This window comes from Rhyacophila brunnea, unplaced genomic scaffold, assembly GCF_057557595.1.
Source record: "Rhyacophila brunnea isolate RB1 unplaced genomic scaffold, BYU_Rbru_1.0 scaffold_14, whole genome shotgun sequence".
Classification (NCBI taxonomy): domain Eukaryota; kingdom Metazoa; phylum Arthropoda; class Insecta; order Trichoptera; family Rhyacophilidae; genus Rhyacophila; species Rhyacophila brunnea.
In genome coordinates, this window is record NW_028232796.1 from 26310894 (window position 1) to 26336771 (window position 25878).

General features: G+C 34.2%; 1 protein-coding gene across 1 annotated transcript in view; it reads right to left on the minus strand.

Moving 5' to 3' along the window:
* Positions 1–25878, minus strand: part of LOC147075805 (uncharacterized) — a 722814-nt gene that overhangs the window by 546208 nt on the left and 150728 nt on the right. Inside the window, exon 2 of the mRNA XM_085942107.1 lies at positions 16948–17186. Coding sequence (XP_085798233.1) covers positions 16948–17132 — 185 coding nt within the window. The 5' untranslated portion in view covers positions 17133–17186. The remainder of the gene's footprint in view (positions 1–16947; positions 17187–25878) is intronic.

The window sequence follows — 25878 nt, forward strand, 5'->3', positions numbered from 1 at the left end:
GAACTCTGAATATTTTAGGTTTTATTATATTTATTTACACAGGAATTTTGTTTTAACAGTACATAATATTATACTATGAGAAACATATTATAGAAAAAGGTTCACCATCCGTGATAGAGGATATGAAAGGTCTGATATAGCGCGGTTCTAAATTACTTTATTATACAATACGGATTAACAAAGTTTACTATATAAAAAAGATTATTAAAAACTGTTCATTGAAACATTTTGGAAGCCGTATTCCATTCATATTGTCGGATTATTATTAGGGTTGCAATCCCGAAATTAGTATTACCGAGAAACGCTTCATCTGACAAATTTTTACGGTTATTTAATACCGTTTTCAATACGAACATCACGTGGCGGGAAATTTTACACTTTGAATTCCAACGTGTAATAGTGTCATAAGAAAATTCCAAGCATTCTTTTAATACTACATAATATAGTGTATCATATTTTTGTGGTGCTTTTTGCAGTGGACTGTATAATTTGAAGGTGATGGTGGTGGATTTCTTATCTAGGGGGGGATGCCAGACGCTGACCTTTTATGATGTTGATGATGGCTCCGTGGTCTGGTTGCGCGGTATTGTTTGTTGGGTTACCCGGTGCGCGGCACTTGACGGTACACTGTATAGGTATGAGGTTGATAAATGATGAGACCCGGTATCACGGCTTGCCAGGTATTCAGAAGTATCACTTGGACGACAATCACACTATATCAAGCTGACCCAGCCGTGGCCCACGAACAACTTCTCAATCAGTCTGTATAATAATTGAATTAATCAATAAACTGTGGTTTAGCGGTAACAGGCTAACACGCACACCAGTTGTTTTGTGCTAACTCTTGAATTACTCTGTTTAACGCGGTGTGACAACACGTACCCGTTCGTTTTCTTGCGCTGACTCACGCCCGACGGCTGTCTTGAAGTCACTCTGTAGGTATCGATGGTAAAGTTGTTATAACAAACTTGCCCACATCCGATTGCTGCATATCATCTGAGCTGACTCAATGTTATTCGCAAGCACGGTCTTTATGGCCCGTAATTGCTCGTCGTCTGGTCTTGTGATAATAATAAATAAAGGGATTTGAGTAGGTGGTGACTAAGAATGACTGCAACTACAATTTGGCCCAACCATATTTATTAAAAGAAAAGCTTTAAATAAAGATCCAAGTCCATTTGTCATCTCTATCTCAGATATAACATTTTTACGATTTACTCTGAAAAAAAAAAAAAAAAAAAATAACCCACATTTTCCAGATCTGTTTTCACTGTCATAATTAATTGCACGAATTGCCTTGACTCAGGTATCCAAAATTCAATATATTATTACACACTATATCAGCGAGTCGAAATTCGTTACACCCACAAAAAGCGATAGTTTTTTTATTTATTTATCTTTCAGTTTATATTTTCTATAAATGCATCATATAAAATTAGATTTTCTCGTAGCGTTTTTTGGTCTCCCGACACGATTGCGATCTTTGATCGGAAAACGAAAAAAATATTCACTAATTAAACAGCGGCGGAACACTGATCTCTTATTCTGATGACACTACTAAATCAAACATCACCCAAACACTACTCAGAAATAATACTCAACCCATGCTTCAAGCACAAAATAATTGAAAAAGTTCACACCCTCTCCACGTGAGCTTAATAGAAAACCCTTCGTGTGTCGACACATCTCCAGCTCAAAATGTTTCTCAAACTTTGATTGAGTTTTCTGTGTCCCCGGTCTACGCGAACAGCGGGCCCTGCTAATAATATATTTCGGGTTTGTTAGAAAACTTTAAAGCGAATCCGTACATGTGTAATTAAAGGAATCCAGGAGAGGTATTACACATATCTACAACCGGTGGGCAGCAATCCAAATACTTTTCATCAAGATAGTTTTTTTTTTAAATACATGGAAGACATAAGTTTAAGGCTTTTTAAAATAAAGTCTAAGGTCCGTTTCAGACAGGACACCGGCGTCGCGCTCGTATATAAATATAGGAGGCATTTGTATTCGAATAAAGGGGCCTTTGTATTATGTTTATGAACGCCCCAGAGCTAATGAGTCAACTCATAATTTCACGTTATAAATTAGAACATAAAACTGGCTGCGGTAATAAAAACAAGTGTATTGGCGGCTTGAGAATGTAGCGGCCGACGGAAAAGTGCACCGGGCACTCGTTGACTTATTAGCTCTGGGGCGTTCATAAACATAATACAGAGGCCCTTTTATTCGAAGACAAAGGCCTCGTTTATTAATACGAGTGCGACACCGGTGTCCCGTTTGAAACGGGCCTAAGCAAGCTGAATTAAAGCTTTCGGTAGGTCATTCCACTCTAATCGATTCCTGGTTCTTCGCTGATATGTACATCTGCCAAACTTAATGAATTATTAGTAGTTCCATACCATCAACTTAGCGAAATGTATTGCATCCTTAGAATATAGATCACATACACTAGTCTACCGCCGTATCCATTCATTAACTCAATGTTGCCAAAGTAGGACCACTGGCCTCCTGATTAAGCCATTCCCTAACACTATATCGGCGGTTTTCAGTAAATTTATGACAAGGGCAAAATTGATAATTTCGAGATAGGTATGAATACGAATTTATTTTGTTTTGTTAGGTAGTTATTTCGTTTACTCAATCCAATTTATTAAAAATTATGTATTTTAGCAACAAAGCATACTGTGAGTGGCCGTGCGATGCGCGTATTGTATTTCGCTGCGAGTGGAAAACATTGTTGTTTAATTTTTTTAAACGTTTTGTTTAAACGCAGTTTTTTGTAGTACTTATTCCACTTTTAATCAATAAATTAGGACCAGTTTTGTCCGCCTCAGAAGGACAATTTCAATCATTTTAATCAACATTTTCAGTTGAAAATGTCCCTCTGAGGCGGACAAAACCGGTTCTAATTTATTGATTAAACGTGGAATAAGTTCTACAAAAAAAATACAATGCAGTTCCATCATGAATTGACAGTTAACAAAATAAAAGAAAATAAAAGTGGAAAACATATTAAGGAAAACTATTTTACCGTTTTATTGGAAGTAGCAACGTATTGTCTTGTGGATTTTTTTTCTATTTAAGCGCGCAATTTTTACGCTATGAACTATATATAATTAACATACATTTAATGGAAATATTCATTGATGGACGTGTGTTGTTTCAAACTACAGAATTTGCACATTAGTTGTGTAGTCACGAAAATATACAAACCACTATATAATTTGTATGCGAATAAATGTATATTAGCTTTAATTTAAAATATCAGTTTCAAAGACGAGACACATAATAATATGTCAGTCATCCCTTCGGTTATATGGTGGCAGAGCACCCTTCGCTGAAGTTGCGAGTGTGGGATGAATTTCGCATCTAGCAAATAATATCATGTTTTTTCAGTATGTGTTTGATTCTGTTGGGCGAATTTCGAACAACTATTTGTCATAAAAAAGGGTCTTATAATATAACTTTGTGGAGGGCCATATGTTCCGGTCAGTACCAATAAAAAATACCTAGTAAATATTTATTAATGATAATACCAAGGACGGCATTTTGAAAGTATTAAATTCCTAACATATTATTACTACTAAGGATGAAGATATTATTATAAAAAGAATTTATTAAAAATGCGTTAAAAAAACAGCAAACTTCCATAGGATCGCTAGTCGCTACTAGGGAATCCAATCCCGAGCCAAAATTCTGATCCCGGGATTGGCATTTTTTCCACTGTAATATAAAAATTTTATATTTACAAATAACATTGATAAAATCGGTCAAAAATAAATGTAGTATAATTTATACTATTTAGGACATTTATTGTTAATATTGTATACGTTCAATCTTGGAAATACATAAGTTTAATGGAGTAAATAATATTATAATATAAATAATAATGTGAATTTAATATGAGATTGCTGTTTCTGATAGTAAAGACTTAATGAATGGGTTTGCGAGATTTAAAATACTAAAGCAAATCATGGTGTACTTATGGCCTTTCCGCTTCATAAATCTAATTAGTCAGACAAATATGAAACTGCCGTAAAACGTATGAGATCATGGTGGAATTATTTTGTTAATAGTGCGAAGCATTGTTTTTTTCCAATTTTTCTCATTTTTATTAATTTATGTGAAAAAATAAAATGAATCGGCAACTTACACATGGGTATAAATCAAACTCAGTTTATTTCTAATGTAGTTATTTTTTGTTATTAAAAGTATTTTTTCTGTTATATTTTCGTTTTTATTTTATTTTCCATAAAAATTGATAAAAAATCAATCCCGAAAGTTTAAAAACCACCCTATATTGTAAAGCTAACTTTTGCCAGACAGATTTCAATCAATATTGTCGAAACATTAGAAGGCAGTGGCTACTTTCTAAAAACTTTCTTTGCAATAGATACATCAATATACCTACTAGTAATTTATTAGTTTTTCAAGAGTTAATTAAGCTTTATTTACTGTCAGTCAATTATGTAGTACCAAAAGACTATAATACGCCGTTTACACGTGCATGGATTTACTGCTGACAGTAAGTATTATCTAGGCCATAACAAAATCAAAATAGTACTAATTGCATGCATGAATCAAAAAAGTTCAGAAGTTTTTGAATTTTCACGCGACAATTGGACCGTGCAATATATAGTAGCGAATCTGCCGGTAAAAAGACGAACTACACCGCGCAGAGACTCATTTGAGGTTAACCGATTTTCACACTCTGTCAAATTGTACCTCAAAATGACAACATCGTGTCTCGCTTATTCACGAAGAATGAGATTGGCGAGACAGTCAGCACTTTTACGTGTAAGCAGTTATTATCGAGATAGTTTAAAATACACACTATTGGTGCAAGTAAATCTATACACGTATATAGGCGCTATAAATAATAACAATATTCAGGTATTTATTATTTTGATTCGTTTAAATGTAACGTGCATATTTTTTGCAAAACTCGGATAATGTATTGAAAATTGATAACCGATTACACTTCGCGAATCCCAGGGGGCGCGGGTTCGAAATCGTGGGGTGTCGTATTTTTTTCTGAAAGACTTACATTTCTAGACTAAAACATTTCTTCGAGGTGTAGTCAAAACCTTAAATCTTGAAAATTATTCGTGTAACTGTGGAAATTCGACATAAATAGTGCACACCAAGCTTTGTCAGTCATACTTATTAGTTTTCATTGAACTAAGAATTAAAAAAATACAGATGGTATAAGCTAGATTTTCAATTAAGCCAAACCATTATATTAGAAGTAGGCTGTGGAGTTCCGACAAAAATACTGTACACTTTGTCAGTCATACTTATTTGTTATCATTGAATTAAGAATACAAATAGGAGATGGTTTTTAAAATTAGATTAAACCATGCCTAAGCCAAACCATAATAGACAAAAAAAATATTCTTTAATGTATTAAATATCTAACATTATGTATGATTTAATGGCATAATATTAGAAATTTTATAGATACACGAACATTTTTTTATTTGCTCTTATTGCTCTATTGTGCTCTTAGTACAATTTAAACAAATAAGTAGTATAACTGAAGTTTGGTGTGCACTATTTATGTCGAATCTCCAAAGCCTACCACCACCTTTAAATTATATATGATAATTACAATAAGCTATTTCTTTAGCAACCCCTGTAGTAGAGTATGTATACGTTTTATAACTTTGCACTTTTTACTATACTGATACCGCCTCATCGCGCGATTACCTTTCACCTGTTTTAACATATATAGTAATAAATACATTAATAGATAATATACATAAGTAAAAAAATATTTTTAGAATATATTAAAATCATTTTCATCCTAGAGCCGGGGTGCAAAGTTATGAAGCGTATACTCTAAGAGCCGAGCCACACCGGGCGACTCTGGTCTCGAGACCAGTCGCCGACACCAGACCGATGTATGCAGTTATATGGACCATGCCACACCTGGTCGCCCAGTAGTCGCGCAAGCAAGCATACATCGGTCTGGTCTCGGCGACTCTGGTCTCTTCGTGCGATTTACTCGGGCGACTTGCCAGCGACCAGAGAGGCAGCCAATAATAATTATAGTAATGAATGTACACGCAAGTATGCAAAAAATACGTTCTCTCCGCGGCGTGGCTGCCGGCGACTGGTCGCCTAGTGTGGCAGCCAGTGTTGCCATATTTTGATAGTGGAATTATAGTACAGAGCCTCCAAAATTATAGTATGTGGGGATAAAATATAGTACGCGTTGTCATCTGTTGAAAATGTATAGGTTTTTTGTTTCTCAGAAAAAAAAATAACGGAGAATTTAGTAGAATGTGTTATTTCGCCGCGGGCCGCAGGTTCCCCATTTTTCATAGTCGGCTCGTGTTTTTTTTAGGAAAAATATTTCGCCGCGGGCCGCAGATTTCCAAATTTTCAAAGACGACTCGATTGCGAAATTATAGTATGATATTCAAAATTATAGTATTTTGGGCGTACTATACCTATTTTATATCGTACATAGTACGCGGACCAAAATTATAGTACGGTTGGCAACACTGGTGGCAGCGCTCAATACATAGCTATATGTTTTCATACATCGCAACCGATCGCCCGACCAGAGAGACCGGAAGACCAGACCGAGCGCACGAACGAGATTTTACTGATCGCGCGAGTGGCATGGTCCATATCACTGCATGCATCGGTCTGGTCTCGGCGACTGATCTTGAGACCAGAGTCGCTCGGTGTGGCTCGGCTCTAACAGTGTGGATCAAGTAGCACTTTTAAGATTTATACATTTACGAATATTATACAAATCAATCAGTCTGAAAATAAATCAACTTTCAAGTGATATCGACACCCCGGTCCAAAAATACATCGCCTAAGCACTTTTACGAATGGGGAAGGAGCAGCGGTGTGTCAATGTGGAAACGCGTAATCTAAACCGACCGCCTGGTAATCCGCCACTAAGCGGCTCACATCCACTGAGCGCCTCTTCGGAAGCGAGAAATTAATACCCACGCCTGACGGAAGTGGTTTTTCTTTTTCGTACACACTGTGGTTTTCTTAATAACACACCACTATGGCTACGAAAATATACTGAGTCTGCATTAAAACGGATTAAGTACGTCGTGGAATTATGCAGTTTATAGATGTAATACCTTTTGGGTGTCTTTTATCCTTTGCAGTGGCGAAAGATGGGGGCAGGCTGTTAAGATCCGACATAAATAATGCACACTAAACTTAATAAGTCATACGCGATACGAATCATCTGGGGAAAAAAATGACACTCACTTTATTGTCGGGTCTGCCGAATGGCATAATCTGTTCTAATGCCATTACAATAAAGGTGATATTGCTGCACATTCCTGATGCTTTTTGTTGGGTCTGCCGAATGGTTCGGTTTGAACGGGTTCGCTCGAATCAACATTGACATTAGAAACACTGCTCTAACGCCATTACAATAAAGGTCATATTGCTATAAATTCCCGATGCGTAATATCGCATAATGGAAATTGCGTGACGTCTACCTATACATGCGAATGCGCGAATTTACTTGCTAGCTACTGTATTGAGTGCGTCGTCCATTAATAATGTCATTGGTCATACGTATTTGTTTTTATTTAACTGATATTACAAATTAGTTATAGTGTTAGTTATTTTAAAAATTCAATTAAATCATGTGTCACCAAGCCATAATCTGTATAAAATTATTAAAAATTATGCAATGAAATCATATATACTTTTAGATATTTTTTAGATAGAAGAATATTAATTATAAGTGTCTGAGTCATGAAGACAATCAAGTTCATGAGGACTTTTATCTTTGAGACATTTATCTTCACTAGCTGAGCCAGCTGGCTCTCGCCAGTCTGTCTCGCTAGGTCTTGCAGACGGCTTGGCGGTGTTGGATTTTAATATGATTGTGAAGTATGCATAGATGGCGCCATAGTTTTCTCTTCGGGATGGGTTTTTTATTCACGTCAGACAGTTTGACATTTCGCTGATAGTAGTAGAATGAGGTTGCGGAATCCTTCATCTAGCAGTGGATTGATCCTAGTTGATGATGATGATGATAACGATATGAGTATGTAGATAAATATAATATCACCAATTTTGATAAATACAGCAATTCAAATGACAGAAAGGAGTAGAATATGGGTAAGGAGGCCTTTATCCAGCAGTGGATTGGATCAGGTCGATGGTGACGATGACGATATTAATATGTAGATAAATATAATATCACCGATTTTGATAAATACAGCAATTCAAATGACAGAAAGGAATAGAATCAGGCTAGGGAACCCTTCATCCAGCAGTGGATTGATCCTAGTTGATGATGATACCGATATGAATATGTAGATAAATATAATTTCACCGATTTTGATAAATACAGCAATTCAAAAGACAGAAAGGAGTAGAATCAGGCTAGGGAGGCCTTTTTCCAGCAGTGGATTGGTTTAGGTCGATGATGATAATGACAATATGAATATGTAGATAAATATAAAATCACCGATTTTGATAAATACAGCAATTAAAATGCAGAAAGGAATAGAATCAAGCTAGGGAGGCCTTAATCCAGCAGTGGATTGGTTCAGGTCGATGTTGATAAGGATGATATAAATAGGTATAGTATCACAAATTCGTTTAACTGCTAGTGGTAGAATCAGGTTGCGGAACCCTTCATCCAGCAGTGGATTGATCCTAGTTGATGATGATGATAACGATACGAATATGTAGATAAATATAATATCACCGATTTTGATAAATACAGCAATTCAAATGACAGAAAGGAGTAGAATCAGGGTAGAATCAGGGTAGGGAGGCCTTTATCCAGCAGTGGATTGGTTCTGGTCGATGATTATGATGACGATATGAATATGAGGATAAATATAATATCACCGATTTTGATAAATACAGGAATTCAAATGACAGAAAGGAATAGAATCAGGTTAGGGAGGCCTTTATCCAGCAGTGGATTGATCCTGGTTGATGATTTAAATAATATGTATAACACCAATTATTGTTGAATACCTTTTGAATATTTTTGGGTTATATGAGCTAATTGAATGTATATAAGTTTCATTGGTTTAAAAAATTATCATTTAACAGCCATAAAAAAAATGTTACGTTATCAAATTTTGAAATAATATTCTATGGTTGATCCAGTGTTGCCATGTCTACTGAAATTTCAGTAGATCAACTGACATTTTTTGCCAATATACAGAATTTTTTATTTTTTTTCGAAATTCAAGAAATCTACTGATATTTGTGTTTCTCCATAATTGTAAATTAACTGATGATTCTTTTAATAAAAAACTTGAAATGATTTAGGCATGACCTTTTTTGATGTTATACACTTCTAAATTGACATAAAAAGCATTGTAACTCTACCCAAGAGCGCCATTTTACCCATTAATATCATCATTGTTTACAATAAATTAATATTATTAGTTATTGTTATTCTTATTAGTTTTAAATCATATCTAATAAGCCACATTTTTCAAAATCTACTGATATTTTATGAAATCTACTGAATTTTTTGTCAAAATCTACTGAAATTTTAAATTTTGACTTGGCAGCACTGGGTTGATCGCATAGTCAGTGTCGCCATGTCCATCTACTGAATTTTTAAATTTTGACTTGGCAACACTGGGTTGATTGAGTGTTTCCATGTCTACTGAAATTTCAGTAGATCTACTGAAATTTTTGTCAGGAAAAGAAGAAATTATGATATTTGTGATGAACAAAAGTCACTTTTTCATGATTTTTTTAAAAGACACTTGTGAGATTATGTCAATATGCACGCTTTCACCAAACACAATCGTAGAATTTCATACATTTTTGTCAATCAATGGTGTTTTGAAGAAAAAATCAAAAAATCCACTGAACTTTGAAAATGTTAGTTGGCAACACTGGTTGATACCTTTTAAATATTTTCGGGTTATAATGAGCTAATTAAATGTATATAAGTTTCATTGATTCAAAAAAAATTGATTCAACAGCCTTACAAAAAAAAACAAAAGTGACATATTTTAAAATTTTCCTTGGTATCGTAAAACGCCGATATGTCGTACGCCCGCGTTTCAATGAAATGATCAGTTTTAATCGGAATTCGTATAAATGTTATTGTTTATTTGAATATTTATAGTTATCTATGGGTGCTTGTTATAAATGTGAGTTATTATATAGTGCTGTGCATTTTTAAATCATTATGAGACGTAAATAATATCACCTGTCGTTTTTTACATAAACAACAAATAATGACGGATGTTACCTAGTTTTTAAAAGTGATTTTTTTGTGACTGTGTTAAGTTATATAAAATTGTGCTCACTTCAACTTATAGTCACTCGAATGCATCTGATAAGTAAATATGTGGTGAGTCAATTGAAATACCGTATGTTAGTATACATAGCGTAATAAATTTATAGTGTCAAAAGACTTGATTTCCGTCAGAGGTGTAGAAACTTAACTTAAACAAAGAACTTAATTCATAAAAATTTAAATAAATCAGTTCTAATATGTTAATCGATTAATCTTATTATGATTAGTTTGTAAAAATTGATTGTATATATCGGTTAAAACGCATTTTAAATTTAAAGCAGCCATATTTGTTTAGTTGGTTCGAGTGTTGCAAACATTGTGAAAAAATAAATTCCCATATTGTCAATAAAGTGACGTATGTGCCGGAAAGCTTTAGAGAAACATCAATATTATATCGCAAGATAACTTAAATTCGGAAAACCCTTCCTTTCATACTCTATATGACCTATTTGAATTTCGAACATTCAATTAGTGTGTTTGACGTTTGAACCCATCGGACGTGACGAATAAGGCACACAATCGCTCGCCAAACATCGGGAAAGCTGTAGGATAATAATATATAGGAGATACCTACTTGGTGGCTTTTTTGCTAGTTCTTTTATCAAATTTTGGAAGTCATTCGGACCTCTTAAAAAGGCTATAATATCATTCACAAGGCGTAGATAACTTAGGTATTCGCGATGCAACAAGGAATCGAGAAGAGTGGAGAAAACCTGAGGACACCTCGTCGTGTAGTGGATTAAATTATTAATTATTCCTCGAATCAAGCCTATCAGGCATTATTAGCAAGCGGTTTAAGACTAGTAGGTAAATACGCTCCCTAATGACATAAACATTTTCAGTGATGTGCTGTGCATTTTCTTTGTGAAACTTTATTCCACTGTATAAAATTGTTTGTTTTTTATTTATTTTTCTTCTCTCTTGTGAAGGTAATATTTGTTATAATATGAATCTCATGTTGTGAACGTCCTGAATTTTGATTTGTTATGTCCACAATGTTTTTTTTTCTTAAACCTATACATAGTCTAATTAATGTTAATAATGATATTACACTTAATACATTGTAAAAAACTTTTCTAGTACTTCGCAACCTTTTTATCACATTGCATTTTGTTTTTCACTTCACTAAAGAATACTTACTTACCTACGTAATTAAATTTTGTATGTGCAGTTTCCAAACACCATTCTGTTCTTCAGATGCGGTGCCCATTAGTAAATTTGATATCATATTTCCAAAATAAATTTCAAAAAAAACTACCTATTTATTTTGTTATATAATATAAAATCATTGAAATAATCAAATACATACATTAATTACCTACGCCCAATGTATGACTCAAAAATAAATAACCAATTAATATTCCGAAATTCATATAGGTACGCAGCGTACTTCTATTTTTGTTTGGTCTTTTGTATAATTTGATCAAAAATAAAATTAATTTATCACGAGTGGGTACACAATACACATACATAGATTCGAGGAGACACCTACCTAACAAAATTGTTGATCAAAATAATATGTTTTGTTGTGTTTTTTTGTTCACTCCCACATTGTTCTTGTCTCATCTCTCATCGTGAGTCACGAGCAACAGATTATAAAATATAATATGTAGATATTTAAAAAAAAAAAAAGGCAAATTGTTAATATTTATTAAAAAATATTATAATTGTAGTTCAAAACAATTTAGTGACGAATCGGCGAAGTATAAAAACAAATTCCGATAACAAGTGCAAATTCGTGCACACACAGTATCGGATTTACCACGTGGTTAAAGTGGCTATAGCCCAGGGCTAATATCATCTAAAACTAGTTTTTTTAATCCACAATAAAACCTTGCAGCACATCAATACGCAAATATGCAAGATTCTAGATAATGGAAGCCAATTTAATTCTAAGTACATTTTCTAACATTATAATCATTTTAAGAGATTAATGATCTCGGTATGAATGCATGTAACTAAATTCGAAGATCATTATCCATATTGTCACTAATTAAAAATCATTTGCAAAAACACTATTGATCAAAATCGATAAACTTCACTATTATCAATACAGTATGAAATGTTAAAAAAAATAATTGGTTTTGGCTCCCTATTATGTGGTAGCCCAGGGCCTCTTTAAGCACAACCCCGACCCTGTGTAAATACATACTTTTCACTTTCACATAGGAGGTGAGTTTAATTGTTGACCAATTAGTATTTTTTTCACTAAGAGGGCTCTAATCGTTAATGGATTGACCCAAGTATCAACCCTTCAATTTCCTAATAAGTACACTATTTGGGGGTATTAAATAGTGCCAACAATCTTAATTATTTAAAACAAGATAATAATATTCTTAGCATGATTTAAAGATGGCGTGAGAATTGTTCCAAATTTTGTTTTGGCGTCCTTGCACTTGCAAATATAATATATATTTTTAATTATTTTTTTATTCCATTCTGAATGTATATGTAAGGGATTTGATAATGTAATGATATTGCATTGGTTGGGCCATTTATATTTGCATTCATCCTTGTTACAAGACCAAGTGACCGGCAGTCACGGGTTATGATAGACAGTGGTGCAAATAACATTGAGTGACATCAAGACAGCCGTTGCGCGTAGTCAGCTCAAGCGAGCAAACGAGTGCGTGTTGCCGCATTGCGTTATACAGACTGATTCAGAAGTTGTTCGTGGATCACGGCCAGGTCAGCTTGATATAGTGTGACCGACAAACGATACTTCTGAATACCTGCCAAGCCGTGATACCGGCTCTCATCATTCATATCACCAATCATCATCATTTATCAACCTCACCTATCACCCATAAACAGTGTGCCGTCAAGTGCTGCGCACCGGGTAACCCAAACAAACAATACAGCGCGAGTGACAGTGCAACCATACCACGGAGCCATCATCAACATCACAAAAGGTCAGTGTCTGGCATTCTGTTAAATCGCTCCCACCCCATGATCAGGAATCCACATCAACCTTAAAAGTACAGTCCACTTGCGAATAAGATGCGAATAGAATAGAGATGATTTTGAAACAAATTTTATTTTGTACTTTTGGGTTTCTGTTTTAAAACATTTATATAAATGTTATCAATTTGGGGAAGCTGTGCGTGTATTGTTGTCAAAACTATTGACTTCTTTTTTACTAAAATTTCAAATCGTAACAAAAACTTTAAAAAAAATCATAATAATGTAGACAAAATATTTATTCACCTTGCCAAAGGATGACGTGTTGTGTAAACAATCGTCTGCTACTACAGGTGTTGCCAAGTATTTTTTTGCGTACAAGCGAAAAGCTTTCATTCAAAATGTATTAACAATGCCGTCTAGCTTATTTTTCAATAATAAGTAGGTAAATCCCGCAATAAATCTTTTATTCTCTTATCTACATTTAAACTTACTTTTATATCATTAATCAATTTTAATGTATGTTTATGTTGGACGGTGTCAACGGAGATAGTAAAGCGGCTGGCGCAGACGCCTGGAGGAGACTGGTCCAGGATAGGGAGAGATGAAGGAAGCTAAGATCCACCCTGGGTCGTTGGGTCACTTATGATGATGATGTAGTTTTATTAATTAAACCGACTACTATGTGGTATATTCCCATTAAATTGAATTCTTAACATTTTTTCTGTAAATTTTACATTCGAGTATTTCAACCTCAAACTGCTCCTAAGACATTCCCAATCATAAAAATATATATTTTACAATGAGTGTGGTGCGGGGCGGTTGGTTTGGTGAATCCATTAACTCCAATGGTAATTCCACAATGTCTAAGTTATTCATAACGATCTAATTATAACTAAAATTGAATAACTAAACATCGAACGTTAATTGATTTTTAAATCGTGCCAGAATTAAAGGGCGTGTTTTCGGCACTTTCTTCATACTTCTACGAGTATGTGACATGTTTGTAAATATTTTTAGCTAGATTATTTTGATGATGGGTTTATAGCCGAAATAGCGATATCAATTAGGTACTTAAAACTGTAGAATTAACAAAAACTTTTTTCAAACCCAATATAGTGTATGTAGCCAGTAGTGTATCGTAAGTAGAGTTGGGTTTCAGGAATTTCCCTACGGGAATTCTCGAGAAATTTTCGAGATTTTCCATCCCGAATCTCGAGAATCGAAATTTTTAACATTTCGGGAAATCCCGGATCTCTTCTCGGAATTTCTTTATTACCAATATTTATTGAAAAAACAATTATCTATATGAAAAAAGTGGACAGAAAACACAAAACGTTCAAGGACTGATCGGGACATTTAACACAATTATTCCAACGTTGACTCAAAATGAGCGCAATTTTTGCAACATCAGGGAATTTTGTGTCTCAAAAGCGTACGCGATTGACAGTCTGTGTTTTTTTAAATCCTATTTTAATAAGTAATGTTTTGACTTATTTTTGTTTTCCTACTTTTATTTTGTTTGTCTTCTTACATAAATTAAAAAAAATATATTTTTTGGAATTTGTCTGTTTTTACACTGATTTTAGGATATTTACAGGTTTTTTTTAATTTGCCGATATCTCGAGAATTCTCAAGAATTCTGTTCGGGAAATCCCGAATCTCGAGATTGAGATTTTCTCGGGAAATACCCAACTCTAATCGTAAGTACAATGCATACTAATTATTACGTACGTGATTTCTAATTTCAATTTAAGATGATTTTATATGTTTTTATATAAAATTAAAAACAACGGGAAATCCTTCATTCATTAGTGGCTAAAAATGTATAACATTAGGCAGATGAGTGTGATATTATCATTTTAAAATTTGTTTCAAAGTCACTGGTCTCGACGCGCGATTACCTCACGCCAATGTCAAATGACGATGTTGTACAGGTGCGTCATAATATTGTATCGGCACACAAAATTATGTAAATTTGATTCAACTTATTGTTTAAACAAACAATAATAGCGTATATGGGGTATCTGAGATCATACTACTATATTACTGAAGATGGCCGCCGAAAATTTTGCTTAAATTTAATATAATCAAGTGTAGTGTTTCATTCAATGTAATAATATGTACGTTGGAAAAACATTACGTTTCAATAATGTTGTAATAACAAGTAAAATTATAATTAATAAACGATAGACGGTAGTCTATCATATTTATGTGTTGAGGCGTGGTTGGCCCAATTATGGTGGCCCTGATTCCTTTTTCTAATCTACCTCAAATCCTTAGATATTGTTGCACGTCAGGTAACCATCAGTTACGGGTCATGAGTTGACCGTGATTGTAGAACAGGCAGTTAAATTCAGTTACTTCAAGACAGCGGACGCGCTAAGACTTTATCGCGCCGTGATCTGATACGACACAATCGAAGCCGCGTTAACCACAGTGTGACTCATCCCAGACGCATATGTTCGGCCTTTGTTGCGCCAAATCTGATATGGTTTGAGCGAACGTCACGTCTATCATCCATACTGAACTTGTCATCATTAATCCCAAAACACACGTGAACCCGTGAGAGTGACATTCCGAACTGTACGTTTACCAGTGCGTGAGTGCGTGAACACTGAACCAGCTCCAACGCGCCAGCCCTCTCAACATCAAATGTAAGTCCTGGATTGAATCACTGTTTAAGAGCTCTAATATCCGTAATTCACAAGCATCAAAATTACAGTCCATTTCAAAAATCGCAACCAAGGAGGTTAATTGTTACAATAGGTTGACCGTCTAAACTGTGAAATAGTGCTATGTTTGAACAGCCCCTCTCTTGGCTGTGTTAACTTTTAGAGTGAGATAGACAGTTTTGACAGTTTAGAGGGCTAACTTATTGTAAAAATTATAATACCTCAATACATAAATATGATTGATAATATTTATCACTTTAGCCGTTGATAGCTGCCTTGTGTATAGAATAGACCCACTGATACCGTATGACTACGAGTATTACACTAGAAACATAACTTTACTTACTGAGATAGCATTTCATTTAATGTCAAGCATATATATCTACGAAATAACTGATGTGTTACGTTGGGTGTTTATTTATGTACATATTACTTTTTAATATATCAAGAACATTACAAATTATTAATTGAAGCCGTCCACGTGACATTTAGTTTTTAAAAGAACACGTTATTTTTTTTAAAACAAAATTGAGAAAACATCGCTGAAAATGTATCCGTATTATACGTCTCGAGGGAACTCATCGATTAGTCTGGCACGTTATTGATGCGCGATAAGTCTTACATTAAAATATAGTAAATTCAAAATATGTAATATATAAGTGAATATTTCATAATATGGCTAACAAATTCAACGTCACTATAGCGTATATAAAATTTATATATTAATGTCATTGAAAATGCCAAATTGGACGGCTCATATATTAACTAATATGAAAGTAAATCCATCCGAAAACGCTGTTACGTATGCGGATGGGTTAATAACTATTTATAACAATTAATAGAATTAGTATATTCTAGGCGATAACCGGAAGTCGATGTAGTCAAAGTGCGATTAACTAAATAGGAGGGGTTTGTTATTTCACAGTTTTAAGACGTGGAGAACTCGTCGATAACCAGAAGTCGTTGCAGTCAAAGTGCGGTTAAAAACAGGAGGGGCTTATTAGTTCACAGTTTTAACACGTTGGCAAGTTCGACAGTAGATACAACATGGGAAGGTTTAAGTGAAATAAAACAAAACAAATCTTTACTCACTTGCAATAATACAGCCTGCCATCCCTGCCGGTGTGGACGGTCCAGCCTTCTTTGAGGTCCCTCCTGACCGCCTCCAGCGAGGAGTCGGCAGCCTCGGCGGCGGTGGCCCCAGCAGCAGCAGCGGCCGCGGCGCCTCCGCCCACACTTCCGCCGGACGCCTGCTGGAGTAGCATGGCGACGCTCATTCCGACGCCGACATGGCGGGGCGCCGCGCCCTAACCCCAGACGCTATCGAGGAACTGGAAAAGAAACAAATTTAGTCAGTTACGTCCCTAAGTCAACCGCTTTAATATTCATGAGATACAGTGTGTGTATATATTAATATATATTAGTGTGTGTATATATTAATATATATTAGTGTGTGTATATATTAATAAGTGTTTTTGAAGTGAAAAAAATCGTGGAGAAGTTGTTACTTAATATTTTGAAATGAAATTTGGAACACATGTGACCTAATTACTCAAGATTGAAATGCATTTTTTTTTATAATTTGACATTTTTTTATTTTTAAGAGGTTTTAAGTCACATGTTACCTTTTTCCTATATGCATTTATGAATAGCTTTATCTTCATCTTTTGATTTGCGAGCGTCAACTTGACGCTTATTGTGATCTTCCAAAATATTTATTTGGGCCTCTTTGTCTGCTGCCAACATGTTTTTAAATATTTCACAAATTTCACAAGTGCCCTTTTTCTGCAACGAAATTATTTTTTTTGTACAAAGGCCCTTACTCACTTTTAAATAATTACACTTGTTACCTTTTTCCTATATTATTTTTGTAAACATTGCACATAGTTCCTAAAATCGTGTACATGTTACCTTTTTCCTATGCATTAAATGAAGATCAGTTTACAAATACACAAGTAACCTTATTTTCTTTGCTCAATTGTGAATTCATGGGTTTTGCTTCACATACCTATGCCGTTTTGCCCATAATGTAGAGAAAAAAATTACGAAGAAAACTGCATTCATAACTCAAAACCGTCAAAATTCCACATGTGCCCTTTTGCTTTTGGGGCGACGATATATGCCATCTCGTAGTTTCATATTAGTATGCTCTAATTAATTACTATGGAATGGATATCAAAACTAGCCTTAATCTCAAATAAAATGACATATTCATATGATAAACTATTTCGATGTTTTCTTATTTAAATTCTTGCATGTCGGTGATTTTAAAAGACATAAAATAACACCTATGTGAAAACCGATTACAACTAAATTGTACGTATTACATGTCAACTTGAGCTGTTTTTTTTCCGGAAAGAGGTGGCCGTATACCATTGAGATCAAAAATACGCCTTGTTAATGGAGCATTGTAGACATTGTTATAAATTTTTTAGATTCATTAATTTGACATTTTTTGATATCAAAGCCTGTAAAATAACGCAGTTTTACATGTGATAGGTACGAATTGATACATATGAATACCAGATTTCTATATAAATATACCTACCTACATGATGTGATTGTTTTTTCTAATTTATTTGCTTACCAATTTTCTTGTCTTTATCTTCTATTCCGGTGTTTTTTACGTCTTTTATTGAAGTGTTTTATTTGCACATGAATTTGATCTCAATACTACACGGTCATACATTCCTCATAGTGAATATACGACCGACTACATACGTACAAATTTCTGGACATAATAAAAACCGTTTTAATGAAATGCGAATTTGATAGGTAGCTTGTAGCTAAATATTTTGTATGCAAAAAATCGACCACAAAACAAAGCAAGCTGGCATCCCCTGTGAGTCTATTCTATACTTATCGACCGCTAAAGTGATAAAGTGATAAATATGACGGCTAACTAGGGTAGGTTTGTATCAACGTACATAATATTAGCACTTATTGTAATTGTTGCAATAAGTGCTATATTTTAACAGCACCACTCTTGGCTGTGATAAAATTTAGAGCGAGATAGACAGTTTTGACTGTTTAGACGGCTAACTTATTGTAACCATTATAATACCTCAATACAAATATGTAATAAATACTATCACTTTAGAGGTCGATAGTCACCTTGTGTATAGGATAGACCCGCCGATTCATATAATAATAGAATATTATAATTACATATACTTATTTCAAGCATGTGACACTAATTAATACCAGTCGTTTTTATCGCATTGCGACCATGGAAAATGCAAAATAAACATATACGTTAATGATTTGAGTTTACAACATTAACAAACATTTAAGTTCAATTATCTCGAAACTAGAATTTTTCACTCATTTCACTGTTGCTTTCAGGTATGGAATTATTTGGATACCTACATTGTTAAGAGTTTGCTCTCCCGAAGGCCGAAACTACGAGTATCATAATGATATGAATATATCGGATCACTGATGGCTCGAAATAATAATTAATTTGTAAAGCATCGATATGTTGCGAGTCTAATATCATTAACGCCAACTTCAGAGTTGATTGATGTCAAAGGCGTGCCCACCTGCCCGTCCGTAAACGCAGCGAAAAACTTTCCGATCTCCTCCCAAATAAATGGCCCAATGAATCTTCCTTTATCGACGGGCTAATGAATGATGGATGCCAGCAGGAACAGAATGGAGAATCCCGACAGGTATTGAATGAACAGAAAGACTAGAGGATAAATGCCTATACATCAATTTGCTTGTGTCAAGAAATTGGGGAGAATCACAAAGAAATTGTGACGGGGTGTTTACGATATATTCTGCTAAGATTTTTATATAGAGACGCTGACACTAACATGTAACGTAAGTGAGTGACTGACATCTATATTACTGGAAAATGTTAAAATTTTAATTTCAATTTATATAACACAGGCATGCGTAAATCGCTAGATGCATTTTACTCAATCATTCCATTAGACCTAAAGGAATAAAATTGTAAAAAGCGTCCGCGATTGTAATTTTTTTTTCCGACAATGTCCGATACTAATAAGATCATATTATGGTCGTCCACAGAGTGGAGGTTTGTATTAACAGATTTTGTGTTTACGAGAAATGGATGTCAGCCACTTGCTCAACCTATTAGGTAAGATACCCCGTCGCAGAACGGATGTGATGTTTCATGATGCTGTGTATCGTGCGATTAACTAATTTGATGACACCATATAGGTTGATTTATTTTTTATTAACTACAAGCTGAAGTACCCGGCTTTGCACAGGATCGCTTCGTGGATACATTTATCTTAGATATTTTAAAAAAATAATAAGTGATCCGAGTAATCGGATGAATGGTACAGAAACTATATGAATAAAAGAAAATAGAATGAAGAAGAAGAAGATGGTTTTTCTAATTCAGAAACTTTCGCGGGTGTGCATACAACCACTTCCAAAACTTCATCGCAATCGGATGAATTGTATAGGAACGCATACGGGACAGACAGACATTCATTCTTATATATAAGATATAGCCTATACTCTTCGCGCAAGTGCAAGCAATAAGTTGACAAAGTTTTATCGCAATCGGATGAACGGTATGGTAGCGCATAAAATACGAACAAACAAACAAACAAATATTGATTTTTATATATTAGATATCATGTTTGTGGACGTGTTTAATTTATCATTTTACTTTAATATCAACATAAGCACATACTTTCTTGATATATTGGTTGTTATTTGTAATTGAGTCATTTTTATAATTTGTATTTATTATGTTATATTTATTATGGCGCATTGTCAATCGCTGTAATTCCATACAACTCTTTTCTAAATAAATAAATACTATGAATCATACACAAATTGAATGTAATATCTATGTACCTGCCAGTCCCAGGATTCGAACCTGTGACCCACGACGCTATAGGCCGACGTTTAAGCCGCATGGCCATCGTGGTACTGTAACATAATATGATTTTATTGAGATTTTAAATTTATTGCTATTTTTATTTCCGTACTATGAAGAAACTTACGTAACCTCTTCGTATCACTTGATTCGTGTTGTATCACTCACGAGTCTCACGACCTGACGCAGGAGTGAGATAAAGATAAGATGTGAATTCCAGCGCTTTAAACTGAGGCGTAGTCCTCTTACAGTCGCACAGTAGGCTCTTTGTATAGTAGGAGTATAATTTGACTATAAGTGCGCAAATTTAGACCAAAACTTATCATTTATATGGTTAATTATCTTAATCTTCATAATACTTACTTTCAGATTGGAATCGTAGGAAGTTACCCATCAATTCAGTTAACAAAGATGTTTTCCAATGTTTAGAAACTTCCAACATTACGATTTCTTATACCCAGTTAAAAAGTTTGTTTTTTTTAAACTTTTTTGATTCACTGAGTATTCATAAACATGTTATATGAGTGAAAACAAAATTTGCGAACCGTATTTGGTAGATTTGTTAACTAGGTAGTAGGTATCTACCTAGTGCCATTTCTGCCAAGAAGCTGCGGTCGGTCGATAGATTGCCTAATCGCTACATCAAAATACCCCAAAGATATGAATATGGAAGCGAATCCCAAGATACCGCTTCGAAAGTGCTCTCAACATGGTTTTCAATAACCCGAATCTCCCTATTGAGTAATTACATTAGGTATACCAAACAATTCAATTAGTTTGGAGCAGGTTCCTAACTCCCATATTGTATTATAATTTATCTATCTCCAATCTACATAGGGTTGGGTTCCGCGAACTATAAGGGTGGATTAATAATTGAGAAAAGGTCGGGACCTTGCACCCCACTTTGTTATTATAAGTTTATTGAACACAGGCCGGATAAGGCGGCTGACCTCATGTTTTAAGATGTTTTTTGCTTGCTTAATCCGCAATCTAAAATCTAATACTATATATTATGACTACCTTTAACGTAAATAGGTAGAATATCTACATTTAGCCCTGATGTCTAGAAATTTTGTACATATGGGAATGGACGGAATTTTTTTGGCTTTGGTGAGTTGTCTTCTTGTCTAAAAAATACTCAAATTAGTTTGTCTCATCTATCCGCACAGTAATGTATCTCAACACAATACACTAAGTCCTCGACTTACGTGATTAATTGGTTTCGAAGATTTTCATGTAAATTGACAAATCGCGTAAGTCAAATTAAAATTTTAAATCACATATTTTTTAAATACATTTTACATACATAAGAAAGGAACCCTCCTAACTCTCATTTTTTTATGATTAATGCTAAAATGCTGAATGACTTGATACAATTTGTAGCTTTTTCTGTATCTGCACTGACAGCGTCACCTGTTACCTTGATGTTGTGTAGTTCAATAAGGCCTTTAATTTTTTGAAACCATCCGTGGCTTGTAGTTAGGCTTACCATAATTATGAAACTCTAAACCGGGACAAGAACGGGGTATAGGACAAAGAAACAAATTTATACACCAAAAATTGTTTTATTATTAAAAGTATGTACAAGCAAAAGGTCTGCTGCAGCAGGAATTAAAAATATTTTATTTATTTATTGTACCAGTCGTACTTCTCGTTGGAATGAACTTTTTTCGCATCCTTCCCGGCCGTCTCATCACATATACGCTACTACGGCCAATCACGAGAATTTATTATTGGCAATCATTCATACGCAGAACAGCCGGGACAAAATGCCAAACCGGCCGGGACGCCGGGACCAATGTGTGAAACCGGGACAATCACGGTTAAACCGGGACGTATGGTAAGGCTACTTGTAGTGAATGTATGAGTATCAACACTATCATAATTCTTACACTTTGGGCCTTCAAAAAGACTTAAGACTTTCTCATGTATGAGCATAAGGCTTATTTTAATTTATTGTTGCTGCATTTTTTCTATCCATACAACCAATAACTATTCCATTCCTTCTATTAATAATCATCTTTTCTAAGTAATTATCGTAGATTGCATTGGTATTTTTTTACATTTTTTTTAAATCGCGTAAGTACACATTTACGTAAGTCGAGGATTTACTGTAATGGTTGTAATAAAATCGATGGTTTGTGGCAGAACGATTCCATGTACCTACGAAATCACCATGAGTATACCATGGGTACACAAGCGTTACACTAATCTGCTGTACCGAAAGAAGTGATCTGCATGTTTTATTCTCCGATGCTGGATAGTAAATAATATGTTGTAATTATTGATAACATTTATAAAGTATAAACGTTACCAAACTCGATCGCTAAAATTTTAGAGGCTATATTATGTATAAAGTTTCTTCGGTACACCATGTAGGTAGGTACGCGGCCGATCCAGCACATTATTTACATCTTTATATGGCACTCGAACTTTTCCTATATTTTCCTTAGTTGTTATATGGCTCATAATCATCATTTTCGACGTCGAATTTTCATATTCTTTAACAGGCCCAAATTTTGTCACAGAATCAAAGATATTAATCGATAGTATTTACTTTTAAAAGATGTATCAAATTTATATATAAAAAAAAACAAGCATTACCAAAGGAAATAGATAATAGGCGTATTCGGCTTGGTTACTTTTACTGAATTAAAGTGTCAAGAACTCCAATGGTCTTCGATCAATATGTGACAGATTATGGATGAAGGACTATTTCGGAAAAGGAAAATTCAGGGCTTTGTTGAGATAATGTATTTAATATTATACAGTTTACACGCAGAATTCCATAAAATATATACTTCCTATTTTATATCACACAGTTTATATGAAAAAATCTAGTACCTAATGTGACTTAAGGGGGGACATGCTCGTCGTAGGTCAAAATTGAGTTTTTATTGTATTTTCAAACCATGATTCTGGACACTCCTTAAACGTTGTAGATAATCTATTTATATAATTTTGAAGCCTTATTATCCTATATATTTATTTTAAACATCTTATGACTGCATAAAGTATTTTTGTTACATAAAATAGTATTCTTTTAAACCTCTCGCTCTAATGTTTTAGAATATAGTCATATTTCGGTACATGAATGTGCAGTGGTGTTAAGATTTTTTACATTTATTAATTTTTAAACGCATTTATAAAACCATTAGTATAATTTATGACGAGATAATTTTAGTAAAATATTCACGATAAAAAATTATATTGATAATCTCTGTGATCCCAAATTTGACAAGAATTAGGCATTTTATTATTCAAAAAATCGGCAAGATTAACACAGTTGAAGATAATTCTAAAGATATTCATTATAAGCTTTGTCTTTGACCATTCAAGTGTGGTAAACATCCTACGAATAATGATTGCTTTATAATAATTATTGACCTAAGAATAAGGTAGTGTTCATTTCTTTTGGTATTCCCCAGTTGTTAAGCTACAACATACGGCCGTAGCCATAAATTGACAAAACTATAATTAAAGTAGGGAGTAAAATTATGTTAACGCGCGTGTTTGAACATGTACTTAACCGAATTTTTTTTTATTTTTTTTAAACGGTACATGTTCAAACACGCGCGTCAATATCATTTTACTCCCTACTTCAATTATAGTTTGTCAATTTATGGCTACGGCCGTATATTGTAGCTTAACCACTGGGGAATGACAAAAGAAATGGCGTATTTCAAAAAAACACTACCTTATTCTTAGGTCAATAATTATTATAAAGCAATCATTATTCGTAGGATGTTTATCACACTTGAATGGTCAAAGACATAGCTTATAATAAGTATCTTTAGAATCATCTTCAAATGTGTTAATCTTGCCGATTTTTTGAATAATAAAATGCCTAATTCTTGTCAAATTTGGGATCACAGAGATTATCAATATAATTTTTTATCGTAAATATTTTACTAAAATTATCTCGTCATAAATTATACTAATGGTTTTATAAATGCGATTAAAAATTAATAAATGTAAAAAATCTTAACACCACTGCACATTCATGTACCGAAATATGACTATATTCTGAAACATTAGAGCGAGAGGTTTAAAAGAAAACTATTTTATGTAACAAAAATACTTCATGCAGTCATCAAATGTTTAAAATAAATATAAAGGATAATAAAGCTTCAAAATTATATAAATAGATTATCTACAACGTTTAAGGAGTGTCCAGAATCATGGTTTGAAAATACAATAAAAACTCAATTTTGACCTACGACGAGCATGTGGGCCGTTAAGCGCGACCCAAATTGAGGTGCCTGTCATGGTGCATGTCGCCTACTGTCAAGGGCTGCCGCTACGGGAAAAAGCGTGTAATGTCGTTATTCTTGGTGTTATCAGACTGATGCTCCCATCTCGTAGCACATTTTGAAACTTTAAACGAACATTGTCAGTTGGCAAAATCTGCTGAAATCACTAAAACCACAATGAGGTCACCTCGCGTTGAACTGGACTGCATTGACATTTGCATGACGTTTTGAACGTTTTTATCATATTTCACACGCCTATACTTTTCGAATGTCATGTCAAAATCACGGTTTTTTGTTTTTAGCGGTTGGCACAATGTATTTTCGATGAAAATGTTGTCTATTATCTATGGTCTGCAGGTTGAGTTTTATTATCTATGTCATGCCGCAAGTATTTCAACGTACGTACACGTAGAAATTGTTAACATTCATCTAAATTAGCATGAATAATTAATAATAATTCAAATTCCTAATACATTATAGTAGGCACTCTTCACAGTGTCATTATTCAGTGAATTTACGGAGATGGTGCACGTTCAAAATATTCTGCAAAATGACGTAACCATAGACTAAATTTGTCATAGGCGACATGCACCATGACATGCACCTCAATTTGGCTCGCGCTTCAATCTTTTACAATAATAATAAATTTCTCACTTCAAGTTTAAACTACAAAGATAAGATTGCTCGTATAAAAGAGTTTACACATAGCATAAAACTGAACGTGCACGTGTAGACCGGCTTAGCAGCTTAGCTAATAGCTCCGATCAGATTCAGTCTAGCAAAAGCTTGTGAACTAAATCGCAAGACGCCGGCGCCGCTTCAGTGCATCGACGCCAAAATAAAACGACGCTGGAAAGACGTCGCTTGACCGACGAGTGACGACAAATGACGAATACGTCTCGTCGAACT